At 60.5% G+C, this 21,263-nt stretch overlaps 2 protein-coding genes across 10 annotated transcripts in view; one reads left to right on the top strand and one right to left on the bottom strand.

Moving 5' to 3' along the window:
* Positions 1-909: 909 nt before the first annotated feature.
* LOC119112798 (uncharacterized) lies at positions 910-2,892 on the top strand. Its single transcript, XM_037237084.1, has 3 exons — positions 910-1,057; positions 1,382-1,620; positions 2,594-2,892. The coding sequence occupies exons 1-3, from the start codon at positions 967-969 to the stop codon at positions 2,777-2,779; spliced, it is 516 nt and encodes a 171-aa protein (XP_037092979.1). The 5' UTR covers positions 910-966; the 3' UTR covers positions 2,780-2,892.
* LOC119112796 (CLIP-associating protein 1-A) overlaps positions 2,840-21,263 on the bottom strand; it is a 59,565-nt gene continuing 41,141 nt past the window's right edge. For 4 of the 9 annotated variants that reach the window (XM_037237075.1, XM_037237079.1, XM_037237076.1 and 1 more), the window contains 21 exons: positions 20,505-20,614; positions 20,080-20,206; positions 19,354-19,607; positions 18,908-19,041; positions 18,514-18,660; positions 17,821-17,970; positions 15,755-15,868; positions 15,136-15,343; positions 14,863-14,968; positions 14,276-14,332; positions 13,718-13,825; positions 13,175-13,252; positions 12,739-12,906; positions 11,324-11,487; positions 10,560-10,740; positions 9,852-9,983; positions 9,374-9,588; positions 7,168-7,194; positions 6,376-6,762; positions 4,664-5,051; positions 2,840-3,619 (listed from right to left, as the gene is read on the bottom strand). In XM_037237075.1, coding sequence (XP_037092970.1) covers positions 3,413-3,619; positions 4,664-5,051; positions 6,376-6,762; positions 7,168-7,194; positions 9,374-9,588; positions 9,852-9,983; positions 10,560-10,740; positions 11,324-11,487; positions 12,739-12,906; positions 13,175-13,252; positions 13,718-13,825; positions 14,276-14,332; positions 14,863-14,968; positions 15,136-15,343; positions 15,755-15,868; positions 17,821-17,970; positions 18,514-18,660; positions 18,908-19,041; positions 19,354-19,607; positions 20,080-20,206; positions 20,505-20,614 — 3,462 coding nt within the window. In that variant the 3' untranslated portion in view covers positions 2,840-3,412. The remainder of the gene's footprint in view (positions 3,620-4,663; positions 5,052-6,375; positions 6,763-7,167; positions 7,195-9,373; positions 9,589-9,851; positions 9,984-10,559; positions 10,741-11,323; positions 11,488-12,738; positions 12,907-13,174; positions 13,253-13,717; positions 13,826-14,275; positions 14,333-14,862; positions 14,969-15,135; positions 15,344-15,754; positions 15,869-17,820; positions 17,971-18,513; positions 18,661-18,907; positions 19,042-19,353; positions 19,608-20,079; positions 20,207-20,504; positions 20,615-21,263) is intronic. The other 5 variants (XM_037237077.1, XM_037237080.1, XM_037237078.1 and 2 more) reach the window with 5 other exon arrangements.

Genomic DNA, 21,263 nt, shown 5'->3' with positions numbered 1-21,263 from the left:
ATGCACAGCCTCGTTGCATGATGTTTGCTTCACCCGTAACTGTTCTGGAGTGACAATGGTCATTGGTGATGTGATGTATTTGAATCGAACAATATTGGTGAATTCTTTTGTTATAGCAAAATTTTTATTTGAACTAAAGACAGGGTCTGAACCCGGCCCGACATGATATATAAAAAATTTCCGTCCCCGGGCATATTAAAAAACCGGCGGGGCAGAGGGCCGCGATTTTTTTGGAATGTTTATGCATTCGTATTTCATGAATCCGATTCGTCACTGTTCACCGTCTCGGTCAACCAGTGGCATAGAGAGAGTTTTGTCTAGGAGCGGAACAAATCGGGTAATAAAGGACTCATCCAGCCAAGAAGCCTCTTTCCGTTCCTAGGTGGACGCTGTTATTTGATTCGGGGGATCTTTGCAGGCCACGGGATCCACTCGATGTCTGAGAGACTGCTTTTTGTTTTTTAAAGCCCTACGGGTGTCAAACTGCCAAAACGTACCGGGCCTCCGTCACCTCCGGAGGGGGAGGGGGAGGGGCATGGCCCCCCAAACACCGCCCCGGCCGCTGCTGTTAGAGAGGCGTCTCGTTACTGTTAGCCATCCCCGTCAGCAGATCGGTGCGTGGCCCTGCGGCGTCTTCGCCTCTCAGCGACACTCGGCACGCCAGCGGTAGCCCTCTCCGGCGCCGAGCTGCGCCGCTGCCTGGCCGGCCGACGGCGGCCGCTGCAGCTGCTGCTGGCCGGCCACTCGCGCGTCTGGCAGCTCTTCTGGGCAGCACTGGCCCGCTCTGCCGGCCGGCTGCGGCCGCGCGCCGCGCCCGCCCATGGACCGCCGTACGGGGGGCAGCCGGCGCCGGGCGCCGCCGGCTGGCCGCTCGGCACAGCCGACACCTGCGTGGAGGTGTTCCGGCGCCCGGGCCGGCAGCCTGCCTGCAGCTGGGCGGCGGACGCCGCCGGCCTCCGGCTGGACATGCGTTGGCGCGACCGCGTCAACCGCCACCTGGGCCAGCTGCTGTGGGACGCGGCCCGGCCCGGACTCACACCCGACATGCTCGTGCTGGGTGAGGCGAGGTCCGGTGGTCTCTCTGGCACGAAATGTACTTCGGGATGCCAAGTTGGGCGGATTGGGGGATGACCGTTGGCGCCAGCCGTTTTCTTGTGACCTAAGCAAGTCCCTGGAAGAGCCACACGACACGCGTTAAGTCTCTATTTTGGGGTCATGGATAATCATTCGGTTTTCAGTATCACTTTCTTCGCACTTTATTTCATCTGTAGCCGCCACTATTCACGTCTGGCAGCTTCGACAGCTTGATCCAGCGGCCAACTGCTTGAATGCACCCAGCCCGGTGGCCCTCACTGTAACCGCGCCGTCCAACCGTGCGCAGCCATCGGCCTGAGGGACGCTGTGCGGGACCAGTCGTTCCGGACGGCGCCGCAGCGGCTGGCGGCCCGGCTGCGGCAGCACGTGGTGCCGCCGCTGCTCCGGCTGGCCGCCACGGAGAGTACAGTCGTCCTGCTACTCGACTACCCGGCCAACCGGCTGCGGGCCCGCGCCAAGTACGACCTGGGCGCCGGCGCGGCCGTGCTGGCGCACAATGCGCTCCTGACGCAGCTGCTCTCGCCGGTGAGAGGCGGCCGAAGCCTTCTGACCCAGACGCGGAGATCCTGCAGAGGGCACGACCAAGCCAGAACCGCGCACTAGCTGGGACGCCGTGGCATAGTTTACCTCGCTCTCCCCGCGACGTATTTTCACATCTGAAGCCTTCATCTGATCATGCCGCCGCGCGACCCTCTCACGAAACGTCACGCATTAGCGGACGTCTTGACGGCCGGCGGCCATGACACCTGCCAGAAATCCAGCACGGGCCTCCCGCCTGCACATCGGAGTCGTTGCATGATGTGCAGGATGTGCAAGCGAGCTGCCGTGGCCTCTGGCCTCATACTGCACTATTGCTCCATCGTACCGACCGGGCTCGTACATATTGCATGGTAGTGTTCGATGCCGTTTCACACCTTGCTGAGAGCTACGCGCTATAGGGAGCGTTTCACATTTCTATGGTTCTTTTGACAGCAACAACCATCTTGGAGATCATTCCACGCAGTTCACAGCCCTGTCCTGAAAACCTAAAGCCCCGCAGTATTTTGAGCTACACGCTCCGCGAAGATGTGCCGACTATTCCAGGGTTACTATTTTAAGGTCGCCCAGGCATCCATGACGCTATAATGGCATTCGAATCTTGCCGTTCTCTAAGCCATGCGTCGATTACCAAGAAAAAGATGTTTGACGAGTCGTTCACATCTGGTGTTCGTGAGCGGGATTTCCAGATATAATGGTCGCCAATTGGCTCTCAACCAGCGTTATGCAAGGTCCAATGACGCAATCAAGCATCGAGGCGTTGAGGAGCATATTTACTCAACAGAGAAACTGTGTTGACTGTGACAGCCTTCCTCTTAAAAGTATACCGCTGATTATAAGTGAGCATAGTTAATCATATATGGCGTTTCCTTCAATATCTTCAACGCTTTCACATTCCCTCTGAAAAAGTGGCTAGCATCCGGCACCAGCCTCACGGTGATAAGTTTTCCCGCGTTTGCAGATCCCAAACCTGCACATCTGGACGTCTCACATGCCGCACGTCATTAAGTTTTACACAGACACCTGCCGGCGGAGCAACGAACTCGAAGATCCAGGCACGGTGCATAGGTGCTTCAACGACACCTTTCACCCAGGACCCAAGGTAGTGGATCAGCTCCTGGACCAGCTGTTGAGCGTTGTATGCTGACGTCACACGGCTGTAGCAGGCTGCCGGGCTGTCACCGCATTCACGTTAGAGGCCATGAGCGAGTCCTATGTAGACGTTTATTTCTAGGTCGTGAATACACAATAAAATAATTACACAGCTGTCCCGCCCGTACAAGCAGCGGCATCACAGATTTCTCTCGGCAAAGAAGCTTGATCAGTCTCTGGGGGCGTCGCCCTCACGATTGGCGCGGCGCACTGCGGCGTCGGCGGCGGGGACGGCCGCACACCGGCGCGCGCCAGACGACCGGCGCTCTGGCCACTGCTCGGCGCGCACTGCGGCGTCGGCGGCGGGGACGGCCGCGCACCGTCGCGCGCTCTGGCCACTGCTCGGCGCGCACGCGACGGCCGGCCGGTTTAGTACACGTTAATCTCAGACGGGCGCCGCGCGGTCCGCTCTGCCTCCCTCACCTAAGTGTGACTAGCACCCCACTCACCGCCGTTAGCGTCCCCGCGCGCACTATTATGGCAAATAACAAAAATGGAAAACTGAGTCCCGCTCAGCGGCCGAGAGCCGGCGCCATCACGCAGCTGGCACGCGGGTGGGCGGGCGAGCGCACTGGCTGCTGTCCGCGCCGAGCGCCGGGGCCTGCAGCACAGCCGACCGGCGGGCCCGCTACTTGGGCGAGCCAGGGTTGGTGCGCGGCGTGCCTGGGCCACTCTGAGCCTGCGCCCGCTTGATGTACAGGTTGAGGAGCTTCAGCTTGGTGGCGTTGAGCGTGGCCAGGTGCGGCTGCATCACCTCCTCGCCGCACAGCGTGTGGATAGTGACCATGCAGAAGACGGCCGCCTTCCGCACCGACGACTCGCTGTTGTCATACGCCTGAAGCCACCACGGACAGTCACCGTCACGGCACGGCACGTGCAGCCACGGCGTGAACAAGGCCAGACACGTACTGCACATAGTCCGCGCTCATTCGGTGGTAACAGCCTTAAGCACACAAGAGCCGGAGCAGCTTGAAGCTCACTCTTAGTTTGGTGCAGAACCTTACGTCATATTTTGGACGGCCAAACTCATTGCCATTTTCACACCTCAACCAAAAATAACCCTAACCCAAAATATAACCTAATAGTTTTTATGGTACATGCCACAGCTCTCTGGACATCATGTCTGAAAACGGACGATCCTCCAGGTACCAGTGGCCGCGCATCCATGCGTGCTCACATTCGGCCAGTTGTACACACTTCTTAGAAATAACAACGTATCCTCGATAGGTATATATGCATCCCACAGGTTAAAGATACATTAGAACCTACCTTAAACAAAATTGGAATATATAGGCGTCACGGATACGGAAACACACATCACAAAAAGGCAGCTGATCTAAAAATAAGTTTGGTCACACGAAGGCTAAGTTGGCAGATAAGCAACTCCTGTTGGTGGAAACGTTACCCCTCGCCCGCCCAAAAATTTAGACCACGTTCCGAGTCCTGGAAACTCTGCGGTATCGACGATATTACCTTTCTTTCCAGCAACATTTTATGAAAAATACCTCGCTGGTGCTAGCATCTTGCCACATGATTGCATGATAGCTACTAGTGTATGCGGCCCAACTTCCTTGATAGTTTCACTAGCGTTACAGGTTAGGTTTCACAAGCCAATGTTTACTAGTACTTTCACCACAAGCTAATGCTTCACTACTGCTGTCCCAGTACGGTTGTATCTCTTCACCCATCCTTGAAAACTATTCACAGGCCCTACCATATTTTCTGGCCCTAGTTTGGTTCCGCAAGATTCGGCACTGAAATGCACCCAAACCTTTGACGTTGCACACCGTTGTGGCTGTTGTCCTGCAGCAGCGCGCCGGCCCGGTGCCGGTGTCTGGCAGCTGTCTGCGGGAGGCGCGGCGCGGCGCGGCAGGCTCACCTTGAGGAGGCTGGGCATGATCTCGGACAGGCAGCCGGCCACCAGCTGCCGACTGTGCTGCTCCATCAGCCGCGTCAGCGTCTTGATGGCCGCCTGATTGACCGGGTACTCGCCCGTCTGGATTAGCGGGTTGAGCACGCGCACCACGCTGTCGGGCGGCAGGCGGCCAGCCAGCACGGCGGCGCACTGCTCGGCGGCGCGCACCACGTCCCGCTCGCTCGGCTCGCGGTGCGCGTCCAGCACGCGCAGGAAAATCAGCTCGATGAACGGGTGGAAGAGCGGCGTGATGCAGTCGCGGCGCAACATCTCGGTGAGGGCGGCCAGCACCAGCTCGCGCACGGGGCCGGCGCCGTCGCGCAGGTTGTCCAGCAGCAGGCGCAGCAGCGTCCTGGCACGACCGGTGGCGTCCGTCAGAGACGGCCAAGGCCGCCACGGCCCGCCAGCCAGGCCGGCGCGCGCAACCGAGGCGGAACGAATGGGGGCCCAGAATGTCCTGATTGCACTTGCGATGTCAAACAACGAACGAAAATATGAACACACGTATATATACCAACCAATTATGACAGGCGGTAAAGCGAGTTCCTGGTTGAAACATACATTGGGACAGAACCGGAGGCTACTGTGCGATATAACTGGGGGCCAAGGCTTGACTGTATGCAACGCGGTGCACGGCATAGTGCATGGAAACCATGAGTGGGACGGGGCTCGATACCACTGGATGAGACAAAGCCGGGGACCACTGGATGAGACAAAGCCGGGGACCACTGGGTGAGACGGAGCCGGGGATCACTGGATGATGCAGAGCCGTGTAACACGAGGTGGGACAGAGACGGGGACCACTGGACGAGACAGAGCTGGGTAACACTGGGTGAGACAGAGCCGGGAACCACTGGGTGAGACCGGGTAACACTGGTTGAGACAGAGTCGGGGACCAATGGATGGGACAGAGCCGGGTAACACTGGGTGAGACAGAGCCGGGGACCACTGGGTGAGACAGAGCCGGGTAACACTGGGTGAGACAGAGCCGGGGACCACTGGGTGAGACAGAGCCGCGGACCACTGGGTGAGACAGAGCCGGGTAACACTGGGTGGGACAGAGTCGGGGACCAATGGATGGGACAGAGCCGGGTAACACTGGGTGAGACAGAGCCGGGTAACACTGGGTGAGACAGAGCCGGGGATGACTGGGTGAGACGGAGCCGGGTAACACCGGGTGAGACAAAGCCGGGTAACACTGGGATCGCTGGATGATGCAGAGCCGGGTATAACTGGGTGAGACAGAGCCGGGGACCACTGGATGAGACAGAGTCGGGGACCACTGGATGAGACAGAGTCGGGGACCAATGTATGGGACAGAGCTGGGTAACACTGGGTGAGACAGAGCCGGGGACCACTGGGTGAGACAGAGCCGGGTAACATTGGGCGAGACAGAGCCGGGGACCACTGGGTGAGACAGAACTGGGTAACACTGGGTGGGATAGAGCCGGGGACCACTGGGTGAGACAGAGTCGGGTAACATTGGGTGAGACAGGGCCGGGGACCACTGGGTGAGACAGAGCCGGGTAACACTGGGTGAGACAGAGCCCGGGATGACTGGGCGAGGCAGAGCCGGGTAACAATGGGTGAGACAGAGCCGGGGACCGCTGGGTGAGACAGAGCCAGGTAACACTGGGCGAGGCAGAGCGCCTGGGCGGCCGGCAGCCGATGCCGACCTGAAGTGCTCGCTCCAGAGCTGCGCCGAGCCGAGCTTGGCCAGCCGGCAGACCGAGAGCAGCGCGGCGCGGCGCTCGGGTGTGCACCGGTCCGGCTGCACGGCGTTCAGCTCGGCCAGCACGGCCATCACCAGCTCGTGCTCGTCGCCAAGCGGCTCGGCCGGCAGTTCGTCGGCGGCGGCCGCCTCGCCGACGGCGCGCGGCCGCGCTGGCGAGCGCGTCTCGTCGCGCCGCTCCGGCTCGGCCCGGTCCAGCGCCAGCGACATCTGGCTGATGCCCGAGTCCTGCGAGGTGGAGTCGCGCTCCGGCTCCGACTCCGGCTTCGGGCCGCCGTCGCGGCCGTCGAAGCTGTAGTTCTGGATCTCGGCCGTGGTGCGGCGCAGTGACCTGCGCGGCGGGCGGCGCGGCGTCAGCGCCGGCGCCGCGGCCGCCATCGGCCCCGCGCACGCCCGCTCCCCTCCCGCTTCGCTATCCCGCCCACCGTGAACCAGCCATGTTGGACAGACTGCACGCCACCACGGTGCCGGGGCCCAGGCGTACGCAGCGATGCTTGCAAGCGAACATTGTATGGCGCACGAAGGCTAATGCGGGCTGATCGGGCTGCTGGCGCTATAAGGCGAATGCGCACTCATCATTGCCTTCTGTCAACATAACAAAGCAACGCGGACATCCCATGACCATTCGCAGCACAAGGAACTAGGCAACTGTGTTGTTCAACACCGAAGACCATGGTTACGGAGTTACTGACAGCTTAGAAGCACGGACACAAAACAAGGTGACGTAGTGACTCACCCGGAACCTAACGTTTGAAGCCCATCGCTAAACATGAAGGCGGGGAGAGACACAGACGTAAGATAGTTTATGTGAAGCCATACACGGTGATCATCACAAAATGCACCCAAAGGCAATGCAAGACGGCTTAATGCGTGATAGAGCCATCCACGCTGATCAGCTCGGCATGGCTGAAAACGAACAAGGCATTGCTAAGACCACCACATTTCAAGCCATCTGAGACCTCACCAGGCCATCACATCACCCAGTCGATCTCCTTTCATAGAAGCCGCATTTCTCAGGCATTGCAGACAATGCTAGACCGTCTGGTACGCTACCTGCTGGGTTTCATCTCTTTGGATCAGGCCATTTGTCCCAGCTCCTCCTCAGCCTCTCGGGGTGGAGCTTTTCCGCATCGCGCGTTCACGCCTATATGATACGCTGTCTTGACACACCTATTTTCCAACGCGATAAGCCTGCCGTATTTCGGTGCGCTAGGATATGCATAAGCAAGAGTGTACGTGTTTTACTATAAAACTACACTCCGGTGTGCGCCATCCAAGACTTCCCATTGCGAATGTTCTGCCGGCTGGAGAGGAAACAACAGTCGACCTGCAGATGTCATCAATGCACATTCTGAACTCTTGATGTGACAAGCGGGCTGCTGACCGTCAAAACGTAAGAACTTATTTCTGGCTATCCATGTTCGTAGTAAATAGCAACGTAAACAGTAAAAAAATGTAATGCCGGGACAAACCGAGCAAATACCTGCGGGGAACTAAACAAGAGCGTGCTCATACCTGCAGGGAACTACACAAGAGCATGCCGTACCTACAGGGAACTACACAAGAGCATGCCGTACCTGCGGAGAACCAAACAAGAGCGTGCCGATACCTGCGAGGAACTAAACAAGGCATGCCAATACCTGCGGGGAACTTCACAAGAGCATGCATATATCTGCGGGGAGCTGCACAGGAGCATGTTAAACAAGAACTATTAAATGCGTAATTCAATGTCAACTCATTCCTAGGACAAAAAACCGGACCACGTGCGCAGGAAAAGAAACCCAACGGGGCGGGATGTCCCCGTCCCGAGACCATGAATGCTCCGTCCCGGGACATTCACGTTCATGCAGTCTAGCCGGACCGACTCTGGACGCCGCTAGTTCACAGGAAAGGACGTAGAACTGTAGAAGGACGTCAGCTCGGCGCACTCCGCGAAAACCGGACCACGTCCGCAGGAAGTCTAGCCGGACCGACTCTGGAGGCCGCTGGTTCACAGGGTACTGCAGAAGGACGTCAGCTCGGCGCACTCCGCAAAAATGTAGTATTTGTCAACCTGTACCTTGTGTAACATCTGTTTACTGCCCAAAGCATAACTGGAGAACGCAAGACACCGGAACAGCTGCGCGGCAAGAAGAAAGTCAGTTTTCAGACGCATATTGGCAGCGGTTTGACGTCCGACACCAACAGCTGACAGAGGCCACCAGCTGACGGCTCTAAATGCGGCCGGTAGGTTTCGCTGCGAGCGCGATCTTATGAGCATACTGCCTACACTGCCGCGCCGGGCTGCCACGGTGAAGCTGTACAAACGGCTGCGAATTTGGCGGCGAGAGGGCGAGGGGGGGGGGGATCGATGTAAATTGTCGACGTTAAAATGGTTCCTCTGTTCGTGTAGTTTTAGCGATAGCAAACGTAGGCGTCGACACAAGCTCCAGAAACTTCGTGGTATGCATCCGCGTGGCAAAAGCAATCAACGCTCACCCGCACGGAACCAGCAAATGATCGTTTGCGTTTGGAACTAAACAAAAAGCCCCGAGTGAATGCCAGGAACTGCGCCTTCGTGCGTTTCCAAACAGTTTCCACCATGCGCTCCAGTTGACCTACATACTTTCTTACCTATTTGTATCTTACCGTACCAGCACAAATGGGTGCCATCATACACTACTCCGCTTACGTCACCAATGAGATCGCAATGGAACCACTTAACTTTTGTTCCAATCAATGAACACAGAAACTGTGGATTTCGCCAGCGGGCGGAAACTCAGGCAGCCTTCAGTCAGTTAGCCAGTCTTCGATCGGCTGGCGCTAACCGAGCTGTCGCTTTTGCGAACATAACTTTAAGGCCTGCAGTAACTTGCTACAACCAAAATACGACAGGCTCATCGCGTCTCATGAGCGGGCTCGGGGTCAGATTCTCCGGCCGTCGGCCGTCCCGGCCGCCGCACCTGTACAGCTCCTCGGGGTTGAGGTTTTCCGTATCGTCGGGGTCGCTGCGCAGCCGTGTCAGCGAGCGCGGCCCGCCAGCGCGCGGGAACGTGCCGCCGCCGCCGTTGGACGGCGTCATCGGCGATCCCGGTGAGCGGGCACGCATCAGCGCCGCCGACTGGTCGATGCTGGCGCGCCGCCGCAGGTGCTGCTGCATCACCTCCGTCGCCGTGTCCTGGCGGCCGGCGCACGCGCACCGTCAGACGCCGCCCCGGCCGACGCAGCCGGCCGGCCCCACAGTCGGCACGCGGTGCCAACAAGCCACCAGCTGGCCAAACAAGCCGACAGTTGCTAGCATAGCCTGCCCTCGGACAGTACGCCAAACAGCGGATGTGCGAAGAGCGGAGCGACAGAGCGCGCCGCCTGCTGGAGGAGCGGGGCAGGGCACACGGCCGCGCCCCACCGGCGTCAACCGGCGGCGGGCGCCCACCCGCCCACCTGGTACAGCTTGGACAGCTGGGAGAGCAAGCGGGTGAACTCGGGCGTGTTGACGCCGAACATGGCGACCACCACCGCCTTGGCCGAGTTGCGGATCTCCACTGACTTCTGATCGCTGGTCCAGCCGATCACCTGGCGAAGGGTGGCGCGCCACCGGGTCAGGCGAAGCGAAAACATCGGGCTGGTGTGCCACAGCGCCCTGATCGACACGTCCACTGAGGCTCGTGCTGACGCTACTTTACGGCCCACACGAGCCCTAACACCCACAAGAGATATCGTAATATAATCCTAGCTGACGGTGCGCAAAAAAACAACAAAAAACATCCGCATCAAGGCAGTCAAACATGCCATTTCATCTTCATTGCGGATTTTGGTGGCCTATCGCAAGAGCTTTACACACACACATTGTGCATATCAGAGCTCTTCATTTGTCGACATTTCTTCCGGAGTCTTTACAGTAGCCCAGGCACTAGTTGGCGTGGTGCCAATAGCCCGCTAAGGACGCACAAGACGGAATCACCTCCGCTGCGGCCATATCACGGCCTGGAGCCCGTGGAAAACCCTACCAAAACACCAGGATTGAGCAGGGCGTACCTTGGTGACACCCAGTGACAGGTCTCGGCCACACGTACCTTGGTGACGGCCAGCGGAAGGTCTCGGTCAGACATACCCTGGCGACGGCCAACAGCAGGTCTAAGCCAAACGTACCTTGGTGACGGCCAGGGGCAGGTCAGCGTCGCCCGAGGAGAACTCGGCTGGCTCCATGGCCTCGAGCAGAGCGCGCACGTAGCGCAGCGTGGCGATCTTAACCTTGGTGTTGGGCGTCTGCGTCTGGTCCAGCAGGAAGCGGCAGATGCAGTGCAGCTGCTGGTCATGTGGGAACGACGCCCTGGCCGAGACAAAATTGCACGTCAGATCGCCGGAGCGCAGCACAGCACGCCTCCAGCCGCCTCATGTGGTCAGAGCCCCGTCAAGCGGGACCAGGGTACAGCGGGACACCAGCCCCTGGCACAGTCGGAGGCTCGCCCAGCACGCCGGGACGGCACTGGTGCAGGAGGGTGCCGGGATGCCCAGCTGCAGGACCGCACCCACCCCTCGCCAGCAGCCGCGGCAGAGCAGCCAGCCGCGCCCCAGCTGCAGGACCGCACCCACCCCTCGCCAGCAGCCGCGGCAGAGCAGCCAGCCGCGCCCCAGCTGCAGGATCGCACCCACCCCTCGCCAGCAGCCGTGGCAGAGCAGCCAGCCGCGCCCCAGCTGCAGGATCGCACCCACCCCTCGCCAGCAGCCGCGGCAGAGCAGCCAGCCGCGTCCCAGCTGCAGGACCGCACCCACCCCTCGCCAGCAGCCGCGGCAGAGCAGCCAGCCGCGCCCCAGCTGCAGGATCGCACCCACCCCTCGCCAGCAGCCGCGGCAGAGCAGCCAGCCGCGCCTGCTGGGAGCCGAGCGGCGGTCCGGCGCCGGCCATCTCTCACCTGACGATGTCGAGCGTCTTGTTGATCTTCTGCACGACAGAGCCGAGCAGGTCGGCGCCGAGCTTGTTCAGCAGCCGAGTGGTGAGCACGTACAGCCAGTCGCCGAGGTCGGCGTGGTGCTGCACCACCAGCTCTTGCAGCGCGTCCAGGAAGATACTGAACACCTGCCGCGAGCAGCCAGACACACCAGTCACAAAGAGGTAGGCGGCAGCGCGCCGGCCGGCTGCCGGCCGCACAGGACAGCGGCGTCGGTGCGGCGGCGGCGGCAGCGGCAGCGCGTCACACCCGGCCACCGAGCTGTCCTCTGGACGCCGGTCGGTCACATGTGCAGAATGTCACATGAATGTGCCCGACGCTTTCGCATGAGGCGCGGGGCAAAGATCATGATGATTTGGGTTGTAGGATGCGACGGCTCCTTGGCCACTGACGCACGTGTGTGGGATGAGAAATGACGTAGGATGCAACGCACATCGAACGAGACCGCTCCTTTGGCGATGTTCAATACGTAAGTGTTGGAGATAGGCGAAAATGCCAGGCGCTTAAAGAACTGGGCTAGAAATAGTCCCCGCATGAGGACGTCCCCATGACATCTCCTAGCATGGAGACGCGAGAGCAGATGGGCCCAGCCCGGAACATAATGAGCTTACAGCGACATTCTTTTTCAACTTCTTGGGGCGAATTTTGAGACCGGTGAATCATGTCGTTTGTGAATTTTTACTGAGACGATCATGACGTGGTGTTCAAGAGTAGCAAAACAGCTAACATTTCGAAAAAGGAACCAACACCCAACTTTGGCACATCGTGTTCAGAATCAGATCCAGCCCGGAAAGCGGTTCACAGCCGACCTCAAGGACTGGAACGATCATTAAGGGTCATTGAGCTGATTAAGCTTGAGAATATCGGTGACCTTCCACGTAACCTGTGTGCTCGCAGAACACACCGGTAGGCTTGTCCCTCGTGGTGACGTCATTGCGTGACGCAGAGTTTGGTACTAAAGTCACTGATGAACGGGAAGTGTCCGCAAAACAACCAAGTTTGTGTTGTGTGCTCCCATATCGCGAAAATTTTTAACAAATAGTTTTGCTTTGTGAAGGCGGCCACAGCTAAGGTACCGGTCAACGACGCAACGTCAAGCGAGTTGCAGAACCTAGGAATGCAAGTTCGATGATATTCACCACTGCGTCCATCAATGACGAAAATGGGATGCCGCCCGAGCAGGGATCTACAGCCATTGCTCACATGACCCAAATTACAACATTAGTCTCATATGGGCTAGTCAGGGATCCATACACAGGTGACGATGGACCGCTGACTGACGGACGGCACGCGCCTCTCTACAATCGGCGGGGAGGGGGAGGGGAGCAGCAGAGGGCTGCCGGACACCACACCGGACAGCGCGCCTCTCGACGACCCACCTTTGTGTGCGTATCCATGAACATCTTGGTGAAGATGTCTGTGATGCGCTTCAGCTCGGAGGCCGTCAGCATGCGGTTGGAGCGCAGCACGGCCTGCAGCGCCAGCAGGCCGTCCTTGCGGTCTGCCCACTGGGTAGCCGCCATGCTGTTGATGACGTCGCCCACATCCTGGCGGGCCGGGCGGCGTCAGACGGAGGTGTGGAGCCGGCGTCAGGCCGGGCCGGCAGCAGGGCCGGCGGCCGAGACGCTCGACGAGGACGGCCGGGCGCCCTCAGCACGGCAGATGAGGAGAGCAACACATCCGCACAGCCTCCTCTCCGCTGAGTGCGGTCCGTGACGCCCATGGTGCGCACAGCCACACGTTCCAGCCGCAGAGCCACGCACGTTAACTGACCGCTGGCCGCCAGTAGAGCTACTGCGACGGCGCAGGACGTACCTTTCCGCTGTCCTCCCAGACATCTCGCAGCCGGTTGGAGGAGAGACTGTGCGGGCCGCTGTGCCAGCCAGCGGCGTACTGCGCGTGCGCACATAAGGCGCGCGTCAGACCGAGCAGGCGGCGTTAGACCCGGCAGCGGGGCTGGCAGACGGACAGACGCGAAACGCACACGGTGGCACACGGACCCAGCCAAGGCAAGCTGTGTTAGGCAACTGGATTGATGTGTTAGCTCAAGTAGCAGGGTGCTTACGCTACCGTCCAGGCGTATTAATGAGTCAAGCAAGGAACTGTCTCATTCCGGCGCAGGCTTCCCGCTTCAAGTCACCACACGGAATCGGTGAACAGCATCAAACACCGATGAAGCTACAGTAGGGCATCGAGACTGGAGCTGATCGCGGCCGGCACCGCCGGGCGACAAGCCACCAGCCCCCGGCGGACACTGCAGTGCGGGCGGGCGGCGCAGCAGACCACCGGCCGCAGAGGCCGGCAGGGCGGCGGACAGCGGCGCGGGCGGCAGACCCGCCGCGCCGTCCGGCTACTCACGTCGCGGCGGTTGGCCGAGTCGTAAGAACGCTCTGAACAGACGCTGCTCGTCTCCGACTCGTCAGAGTGCTCGTCGAACGAGCGGTACGGCCGGGACCGGGTGGTGGCCTGCCGGACGGGCTCAGTCAGAGCGGGTCGCCTGCTGCGTCACGCTCCTCGACAGCACCGCTTGATGCTAGGCTACAGACCGCCGTCGGACGGTTATCGGAGAAGATGACGAGGCAAGCGAAAACACGAAGCGAGGCTGCAAAGCACGCGGCTCACTTCTGGAATAACTCGGATATCATATCCAAGTGCTGCAAAGAAGTGAAATGGCCAATGACCCGGCAGCAGCCTCTTCAAGGGACCCCGCCCGGTACACTGCTCATCTCAGGAGGTACCCAGCAAATACTGCGGGCTACCACCACACCGTGTACAGCCTGCAGCTGCCTTTCCTGCTGGAATTGCCCAGTTCCCAGCACGCTCAAACAATGCCAGAGAAGACGGAGAAAGCCATGCCACATGCAGCGCCGGGCGGCCGCCGCTGGACGGCCGGGTTACGGGGAGGACGCCACTTACATTGAGCAGCATGCTGTCGCTGAGAGAGAATGGATCGTTGAAGATGTCATCATCAGACTGGCCGGAGCGGAGAAAGGGCGTCGCGTTAAAATGGCACGGGCCGACTCCGGAGCGGTCCGGAGGCGGCTCCTCCGAACGGGTCAGTCACATGCCAACTGAGCGCATGGCGGCGGGAGCCAGGCCGCTCACACCGCGCCGCTCGGGCGTTACAGATGGCCACGGCCATTAGGCTTGGTTAGAACAATCAAACGCCCAGCTCGCACGCAACTATGTACACACTTCAACAGCGTTCCGGGCATGCAAAATTGGCGAAGTAATAGGTGCAGGGCAAACAGAAGACCTAAAAAATGCATGTATATGGAGATGTCAATGAGGCATGCTGAAAGTTACACGATATCTACTACGAAAAGAAACAGAAAGATACGAAGAGTTCACATCAAGAAAAGTGGCACCCATGCCGCCAACTGTCCAGCAGCGAACCACAGTCTGCCACGGGCGCGGGACGCGGCCGGACCCAGCGCTGCACCCGGCTGCCGCCCCCGCCCTCGACCCCGCCCGCGAGTGACGGGAGCGGCGCGCACACTCACCAGGGCGTCGGCCAGCGCCGACTCGGCCTCGCGGCTCTGTAGCAGGATCTTGTGCACGGTGACCGGCTTGCCGTGGGCGGTCACTTCCGTGCCGCCGGCTATCGACCTGCGGCCACGGCAGCCGTGTCATCCCGGCGACCGACCTGCCGCACGCGAGACGGGGCGAGACGCCAGCAGCCGCCCCCGCCCGTCACACGTGCGGCCCCCCAGTCAGCACGCTTCGGAGAGACCTAGCGTGCCTCCTCCCGTCCCTTTCCCTGGCGCACTGCGTACCTGGAGCGAGCCTTGCCGGCCGACGAGGAGGCCGGGGCGGCGCCGGCCGCCGTGCGGTGCGGAGACGGCTCGCGCGAGGTGCCCGTGGAGCGCGGGATGCCCGAGCGACGCCGCGTGCGGCCCACCGTGTGCGAGTCGCCCGGCGAGAGGCCGGACGTGTACGTGGCGTAGCTGAGGCGGGAGGACGGCGAGCCGCTACGACTTCCCGCTGCCGGCATGGCAGGCGGGCTTCGTCAGCGCAAGCGCGCACACGCGCGGGTGGACAGCGTACATCAGTTCACGTGCACACGCTGATGACATACATGGAACGGTTAAAACGTTATACTGGGCGCGAGGAGTGATGCTACTGGAAACATCCCAGCCAGTCGCTGGTTAAAGCGAAGCGGTCTGAGGCGCGCTAGTCAATGGAACCACCAATGGGCAGTCGAAGCTTGTCAAACCTCACGCTCAGACCATCTCCAATACCAGCAACCACACAGCAGACGTCTGCAGCCGAGTGGGAGATGGCTGGCGGCTCCCGGGAGCAGGGCCGCCGCCGCCGGAGCGAGGGCCGGCTGCAGGCCGCGACGAGACCCGCGCCGGTCCGGCGGCGCCCGCCGGCTCGCGCCGCCGTACTCACGCTGGCTCTGCGTCACGCCCCGGGTCCGGTTGCGGGGCGTGCGCGGCGACTCGGCCGCGCCCGACGGCGGAGGGCCGCGGGCCGGGCTGGCCGCCGCCAGCTTGCGGGGCCGCGCTGCCGGACACACGTGCGGGGCGCGCTGTCAGCGCGGAGCAAGCCGAGCAGGGCACAGCACACGGACACGGCGCAGCCAGGCAGCCACGGCCCAACCCAAACGGCCTCGGGCAGCCGAAACAAAACCACAGCTGGGCACGGCGTGGCGGCGACCGAGCAGTGAAGGTACACCAATGTGGAGAGAAAAACAAAAAGGAGCCACAAAGCGAAAGAAACACAGTCCACGACAAAACTATTGCGACGCCAAATCGCCTCACAACCACGCCACACGACTCTAACAAGAGCTGGGAGCATCACACTAGCCAGCCGGCGGCCGGTGCGACCCGCCAGGCCGCGGAGGCTTCCGACCGACCACAGACAGCGTGCAGCCGGACGGGCGCAGGGCACACACCCGGGCACGTACCGTTGGCCGCGTCGCCCGATGCTGCTCGCCCGGGCACAGGACACAGCGTGTTACAGTGGGCGTCGGTGGCGCCGGACGGCCTCGCACACACGCGCGACGGCCAGCGGGGCTCGCCCACACCGCGCGCCACGCTCCGCACAGAGGTCTGTACCCGCACCGAGCTGATGACGGGAGCCGCTCAGACTGGGCTATCTTTTGCTGATAGGCGACAGCAGATGGCGCCAGTGTAGCGGCATGTGACCGCCACACTACTGCGCTGGCGAGGCCGCGCAGCGTTTCGACAATCTGAAGCCAACTTTGACAAGACAGCAGTAATAGCCTTATCCCTCGGAGAAAAAGCCAGGATAATTGAGGTATAGATAGGCTGATATGTCGGTAACATGCCTTTATCGCAACAATAGCAGAAATGAATTGAATTAACTGTGAATTCAATTCAAAGAAGTGAATTGTATTCACTTCTGCTGTTGTTCCGATAGAGGCATGCTGGCAAAATAACAACCCATCTATCGGAAATGAATTGAATTCACTGTGAATTCAATTCACTTCTGCTTTTGTTTCGACAATCGCATGCTGCCAAAATATTAGCCCAACTATATCTCCATTCTCCTGGATTTTCGCCGAAGAATAAGGCTATCATCACTGTCTTATCTATGTGAATAATGTTCCTAGCAAATACACTGAACATCTCACGCAATTTTGAAGCCAACTTAAAAGCACAAGGGCAATTTCATATTATTTTTTAAATCCCGCCGCGCAAGCATGTATTCCAAAGGTACTTGCATTTCACAGCTCTGTTTCACTCATCGGCTACGCAAGTACCAATATCATGGAACAAATGAGCTTTCCGAAGAACATGCTTACGACGTGAGATTCACAAACGATTCAGCTTATATTTGAGGTTTGTAATACTGACTTCAGTGTGCTGGACCGCACCGTGGGCGAGCAGAGGCTATTCAGCCCACTCTGCAGTGAGCAATGTCGAAATGTCGAGCAATGTCGAGTCCATCCCCAACAGGTTTGAGACCCTCCATACATCTTTTTACAACGCGGCTCCAAACGGGCCTTGTAACACGGCCATCCCAGTCAGATCCGGACACTGTTGTTGCGATCCAAACTGTAATCAAGACTATGTTTAATGATAGAGCCATACAAGGAGCACGTTCTCAGTGGCGCCATGACCAATAAAAAGCTGGCGAACTACAACTATCGCGTATCCAGTTCCCTTGTAAACGCACTGCTCGGCATGTAACTGCCAAGGTGAAATGTACACGCCGCCGTAAGTAATACAACATCAAAGTAGGACAAATTTCCATCAACTTCCATCATTCTTGATCGTGAGCCAGTATTCACAAAGCAAAAATACTTCACGCGGATGATGATTTCCTAATGGGATTCAAAATCCGGTCCCATTTCTTAAGGCGACATAATCCGTTTCCCGGCCGACGCCGCCTTCCCTCACACAGCGTCGACCCAACACAGGCGCCATAAACAGTGGGCCGGGCTGGAGACAGCGGGGAGGTCGCCACCGCCGGCGGGGCCGACTACTTACGCAGGCTGACGCCGGATCCGATGCGCATGCGCTGAGCGGCGGCGTACTGCGCACGCGCTCGGGCCCGCTGCGCCGCCTGCAGGTCAATGGCCGACGTGGAGCGGAGCGAGCCGGCCGCCTGGCCGGCCGACTCCTCGCCTGCGGCACACACTGCACGCTCACACTCAGGCAGAGGGGCAGACGCCAGCCGGGTGGGGCATGCCGGGACCAGGCAGCTACGCGTGCCGGTCTAGCGCGGCGGCCGCAACACGCTACCATTGGTCGCGCACGACACACAGGGTCAATCGCTCTTGACTACGCCAAACGCTAGGGGCGACTACCGACCGCCGACCGACTCGGTTGAGGTCAGGGCGCGACGGGAGCGACGGCCTGAACGGCCGGCAGTGGACGCTTAGATTTGTGAGCGCTGAAAATTGCGCACTGTGCGGTATTCTCATAGAATGGAGAAGCGTAATAAAATTAACGCTTCTGCGTAATCCAAGTAACTATGTCACAACCAAGCGGCAACACGATGTCCAGGATGGCACAGACACAAATAAACTCTTCGCGGCCACGACCACCCCAAACATGGCAACACAGCTGGAGGCCGGCCATGACGCGACAAGAAGACGGGCAGGTGGGCCGTCCGTGCGCAGGCGAGGGGCGGGAGACACCGCCGTTCGAGTCGGCGGACAGTCGACTCAGCAGACTCACCTCTGTCGGGCCGGGCCGGGCTGGGCTGCGGGATGCCGGTGCGGCGCGGCAGCGAGGTGGTGCGGCCGCTCAGGTTCTCCTGGCTGCCGGCGCGCGACGAGGTGCGCGAGCGCGAGCCGGCGGGCACGTGATGCGAGCGGGTCAGAGCTGCAACAGCGCCGCCGCCGCCGCCGGTCACCGGTCAGAGCGGCGCGGCGCCGACCGCCTGCACACAGCGGAGCGCGCGGGGCCGGCCCGGACTGGCCCGCCGACATCGCACGCCGTCACAGTCGTCTCAGCAGTCGTCTCATCACCCGCTGGCACGGCCCTACCCCGCATGCGCGATGCAAGCGTCCAGCGACGACGGAACAACGCGGCGCTGTTTCAGGGACAACGGTCGGTCAGAGGTACTCACAAGAGCCCGTCAGGGAATTGTTTGAGCTAGACTTCGACATCTCTCCGGCCAGCAGCTTCTTATGCTGACTGTCCAGTGAGTTCAGCAATGAGTCCGCCTGCTCCTTGAAGTGATCGGCGAAGCCCCAGAAGGTTCTGAAATGGGCGCAGCACGTTACGACTGAACTTCCTAGGCATGATGTCCGCCAACCTCGCAAATTAACGATGGTGACACGGTAACACGCACTAAGTGCGGTGCAACCAGCAGGACATGGTCGTGAACTCGCGAGCCACGCACGCCTTATCCCGCACAGTGTCCCCAACACTCATGTGTTCCTGTCCCCCTTCTGTGTTCATGTCTGCCTGTCTCGCTGCGGCCGGTGTATCGTGCAGCCGTGTGCATCTGAACGTGTCTGCCGCCGCCGCGGGACTCCTGCCGCTGCCGCTCCCGCTAGCCCACCGGCACACCTGCGGCCGGTGGCGCGGACTTCGCTATCAGCGTCGCCCACGGCGCGCCGCACCGCCTCTTGGATAACGCCGACGTGCCGCTCCAGCGCCTGGGTCGGCCAGCTGGTCACCAGCTGCTCGAGGAACTCGCAGCAGGCGCGCCGGATCTCGCGCGACTTAGCCGTCAGCTGGCCCGTGATGATCGGGATCAGCCGGGCGTAGTGCGTGTTCTGGATGATGAAGCGGACCGCTACCACGCCAGACGTGGACATCACCTGGCGGCAACACCGGCCCGCCGGTCACACGCCGCCCGTCACCGACTCACGCGTCAGGGCCTCCAGTGTCAGCCGGTCCGGGGAGCACCGCTCAGGAGTCGGGAAGGCGCCCGGACTGGCGGCTCCTGCTCCGCGGCACGCGCCCCGTGTTGCTAAATTGGAACCACGGCTGCCACGAGCAGACTCGGCAGCTCTAGGCAGATGCTTGTACAGTTAGACCGTAGCCAGTATGATCAGTCAGTTGTGCCGTACGGCGCATGACTGGCCGGCACCATGCAAACCGGGCTCATGAGAAGCGAATGGTAGCTCTCCAAAACCGAAGAAGCAGTTGTGAGTTAGAGCAGCCTGCCCCTTCGTGACTGAGCGTTGCGTCATAAAGATGCAGATCATAAATACCACTCAGCAGCGTGTCGTCGAGCTTGACTTGGGAGAGTCGGCGGACACCTGGGCGCTGTGCCGTCGGGGTATGTACCTTAGCACTGTTTGGGATCAGCTCGATCAGGTAGGGCAGCAGCGACAGGCAGACATGATCGACGCGGTGGCCCAGCTGCTGCGACAGGTAGGCTATCGTGATGCAACCCTCACGCACCACCTGCGACCTGGAACAGGGCACGGCGCGTCAGCCGCGCCACTGACGCTGGCGGGCGGGGGGCCGGGGATGGCGCCACAGCAGCGCTACACTGCAGACGTCGCGACCCACCGCCGACCGGCCGGGCACGCAGCCAGCGCCGAACGAACAGCCAGCGGCCGGTCAAAGGCGGACCAGCGACCCGAAATGAGCCCCTATCAATAACTAGTTGCTGGCCGGAGCCGAAGTCGGCGCAGCTGCAGGTGAAGCGCACAGTCTGAGCGTGCGACGTCCGGCCCAGCGCGGCAAGATCTGGGCGGTAGCCCCACCTGAGGTCCTGCACGGTCAGCTGCAACGCCGGCTCCATCAGGCGCAGCTGCTGGTACAGCTCGTCGAAGCGGGTGCCGCCCGAGATCAGGATGCCACGCAGCTTCTTCAGCTGAGGACGGAAGACGGCCGTTCCAAGCGCCAGACGAGGACGGCGTCACGCCACGGCAGCAACGTTAACGAGGGTGACCAACGAGAGGGTGCCAAACGGACACAACGAGGGCAAAGACCAGGAGGGTATCAGGCACCGGAACGAATAGGGCCAACATGAGGCTGGCAGTCGCCGCGAGGATGACGGACACGAGCCGACTGGGCATGAGGCTGACAGTCACCGCGAGGATGACGGACACGAGCCGACTGGACATGAGGCTGACAGTCACCGCGAGGATGACGGACACGAGCCGACTGGACATGAGGCTGACAGTCACCGCGAGGATGACGGACACGAGCCGACTGGACATGAGGCTGACAGTCACCGCGAGGATGACGGACACGTGCCGATTGGCAGACAGGGGACGGGGGACAGCCATGATGATGACACACATGGGAAGGGCGACGGACACAGCAGACACGGGAAAGCCACGACGGAAGAGGACTACGAACACAGGGAGAGCGACGGGAACGGGGAGAGGGCACACGATGACAGTGAAGAGCACGGGAGTGGCGACAGAAATGGGACAAAACACGAGGACGGTGAGGTGCAGTACTCTGGCCACGTGAGGACACCGCTCGGGCTGACAGGGCAGGCAGTCAGTGTGAGG

This window comes from Pollicipes pollicipes, unplaced genomic scaffold, assembly GCF_011947565.3.
Source record: "Pollicipes pollicipes isolate AB1234 unplaced genomic scaffold, Ppol_2.1 Scaffold_7261;HRSCAF=8764_pilon_pilon_pilon, whole genome shotgun sequence".
Lineage (NCBI taxonomy): Eukaryota > Metazoa > Arthropoda > Thecostraca > Pollicipedomorpha > Pollicipedidae > Pollicipes > Pollicipes pollicipes.
This window is presented reverse-complemented; position numbering and strand designations above follow the sequence as displayed.

Coding starts and splice junctions, on each gene's coding strand:
- LOC119112798 (XM_037237084.1), top strand. CDS start 967: ATGCGTTGGCGCGACCGCGTCAACCGCCACCTGGGCCAGCTGCTGTGG. Junction 1,058..1,381: donor ACCCGACATGCTCGTGCTGG/GTGAGGCGAGGT, acceptor AACCGTGCGCAG/CCATCGGCCTGAGGGACGCT. Junction 1,621..2,593: donor TGACGCAGCTGCTCTCGCCG/GTGAGAGGCGGC, acceptor CCGCGTTTGCAG/ATCCCAAACCTGCACATCTG.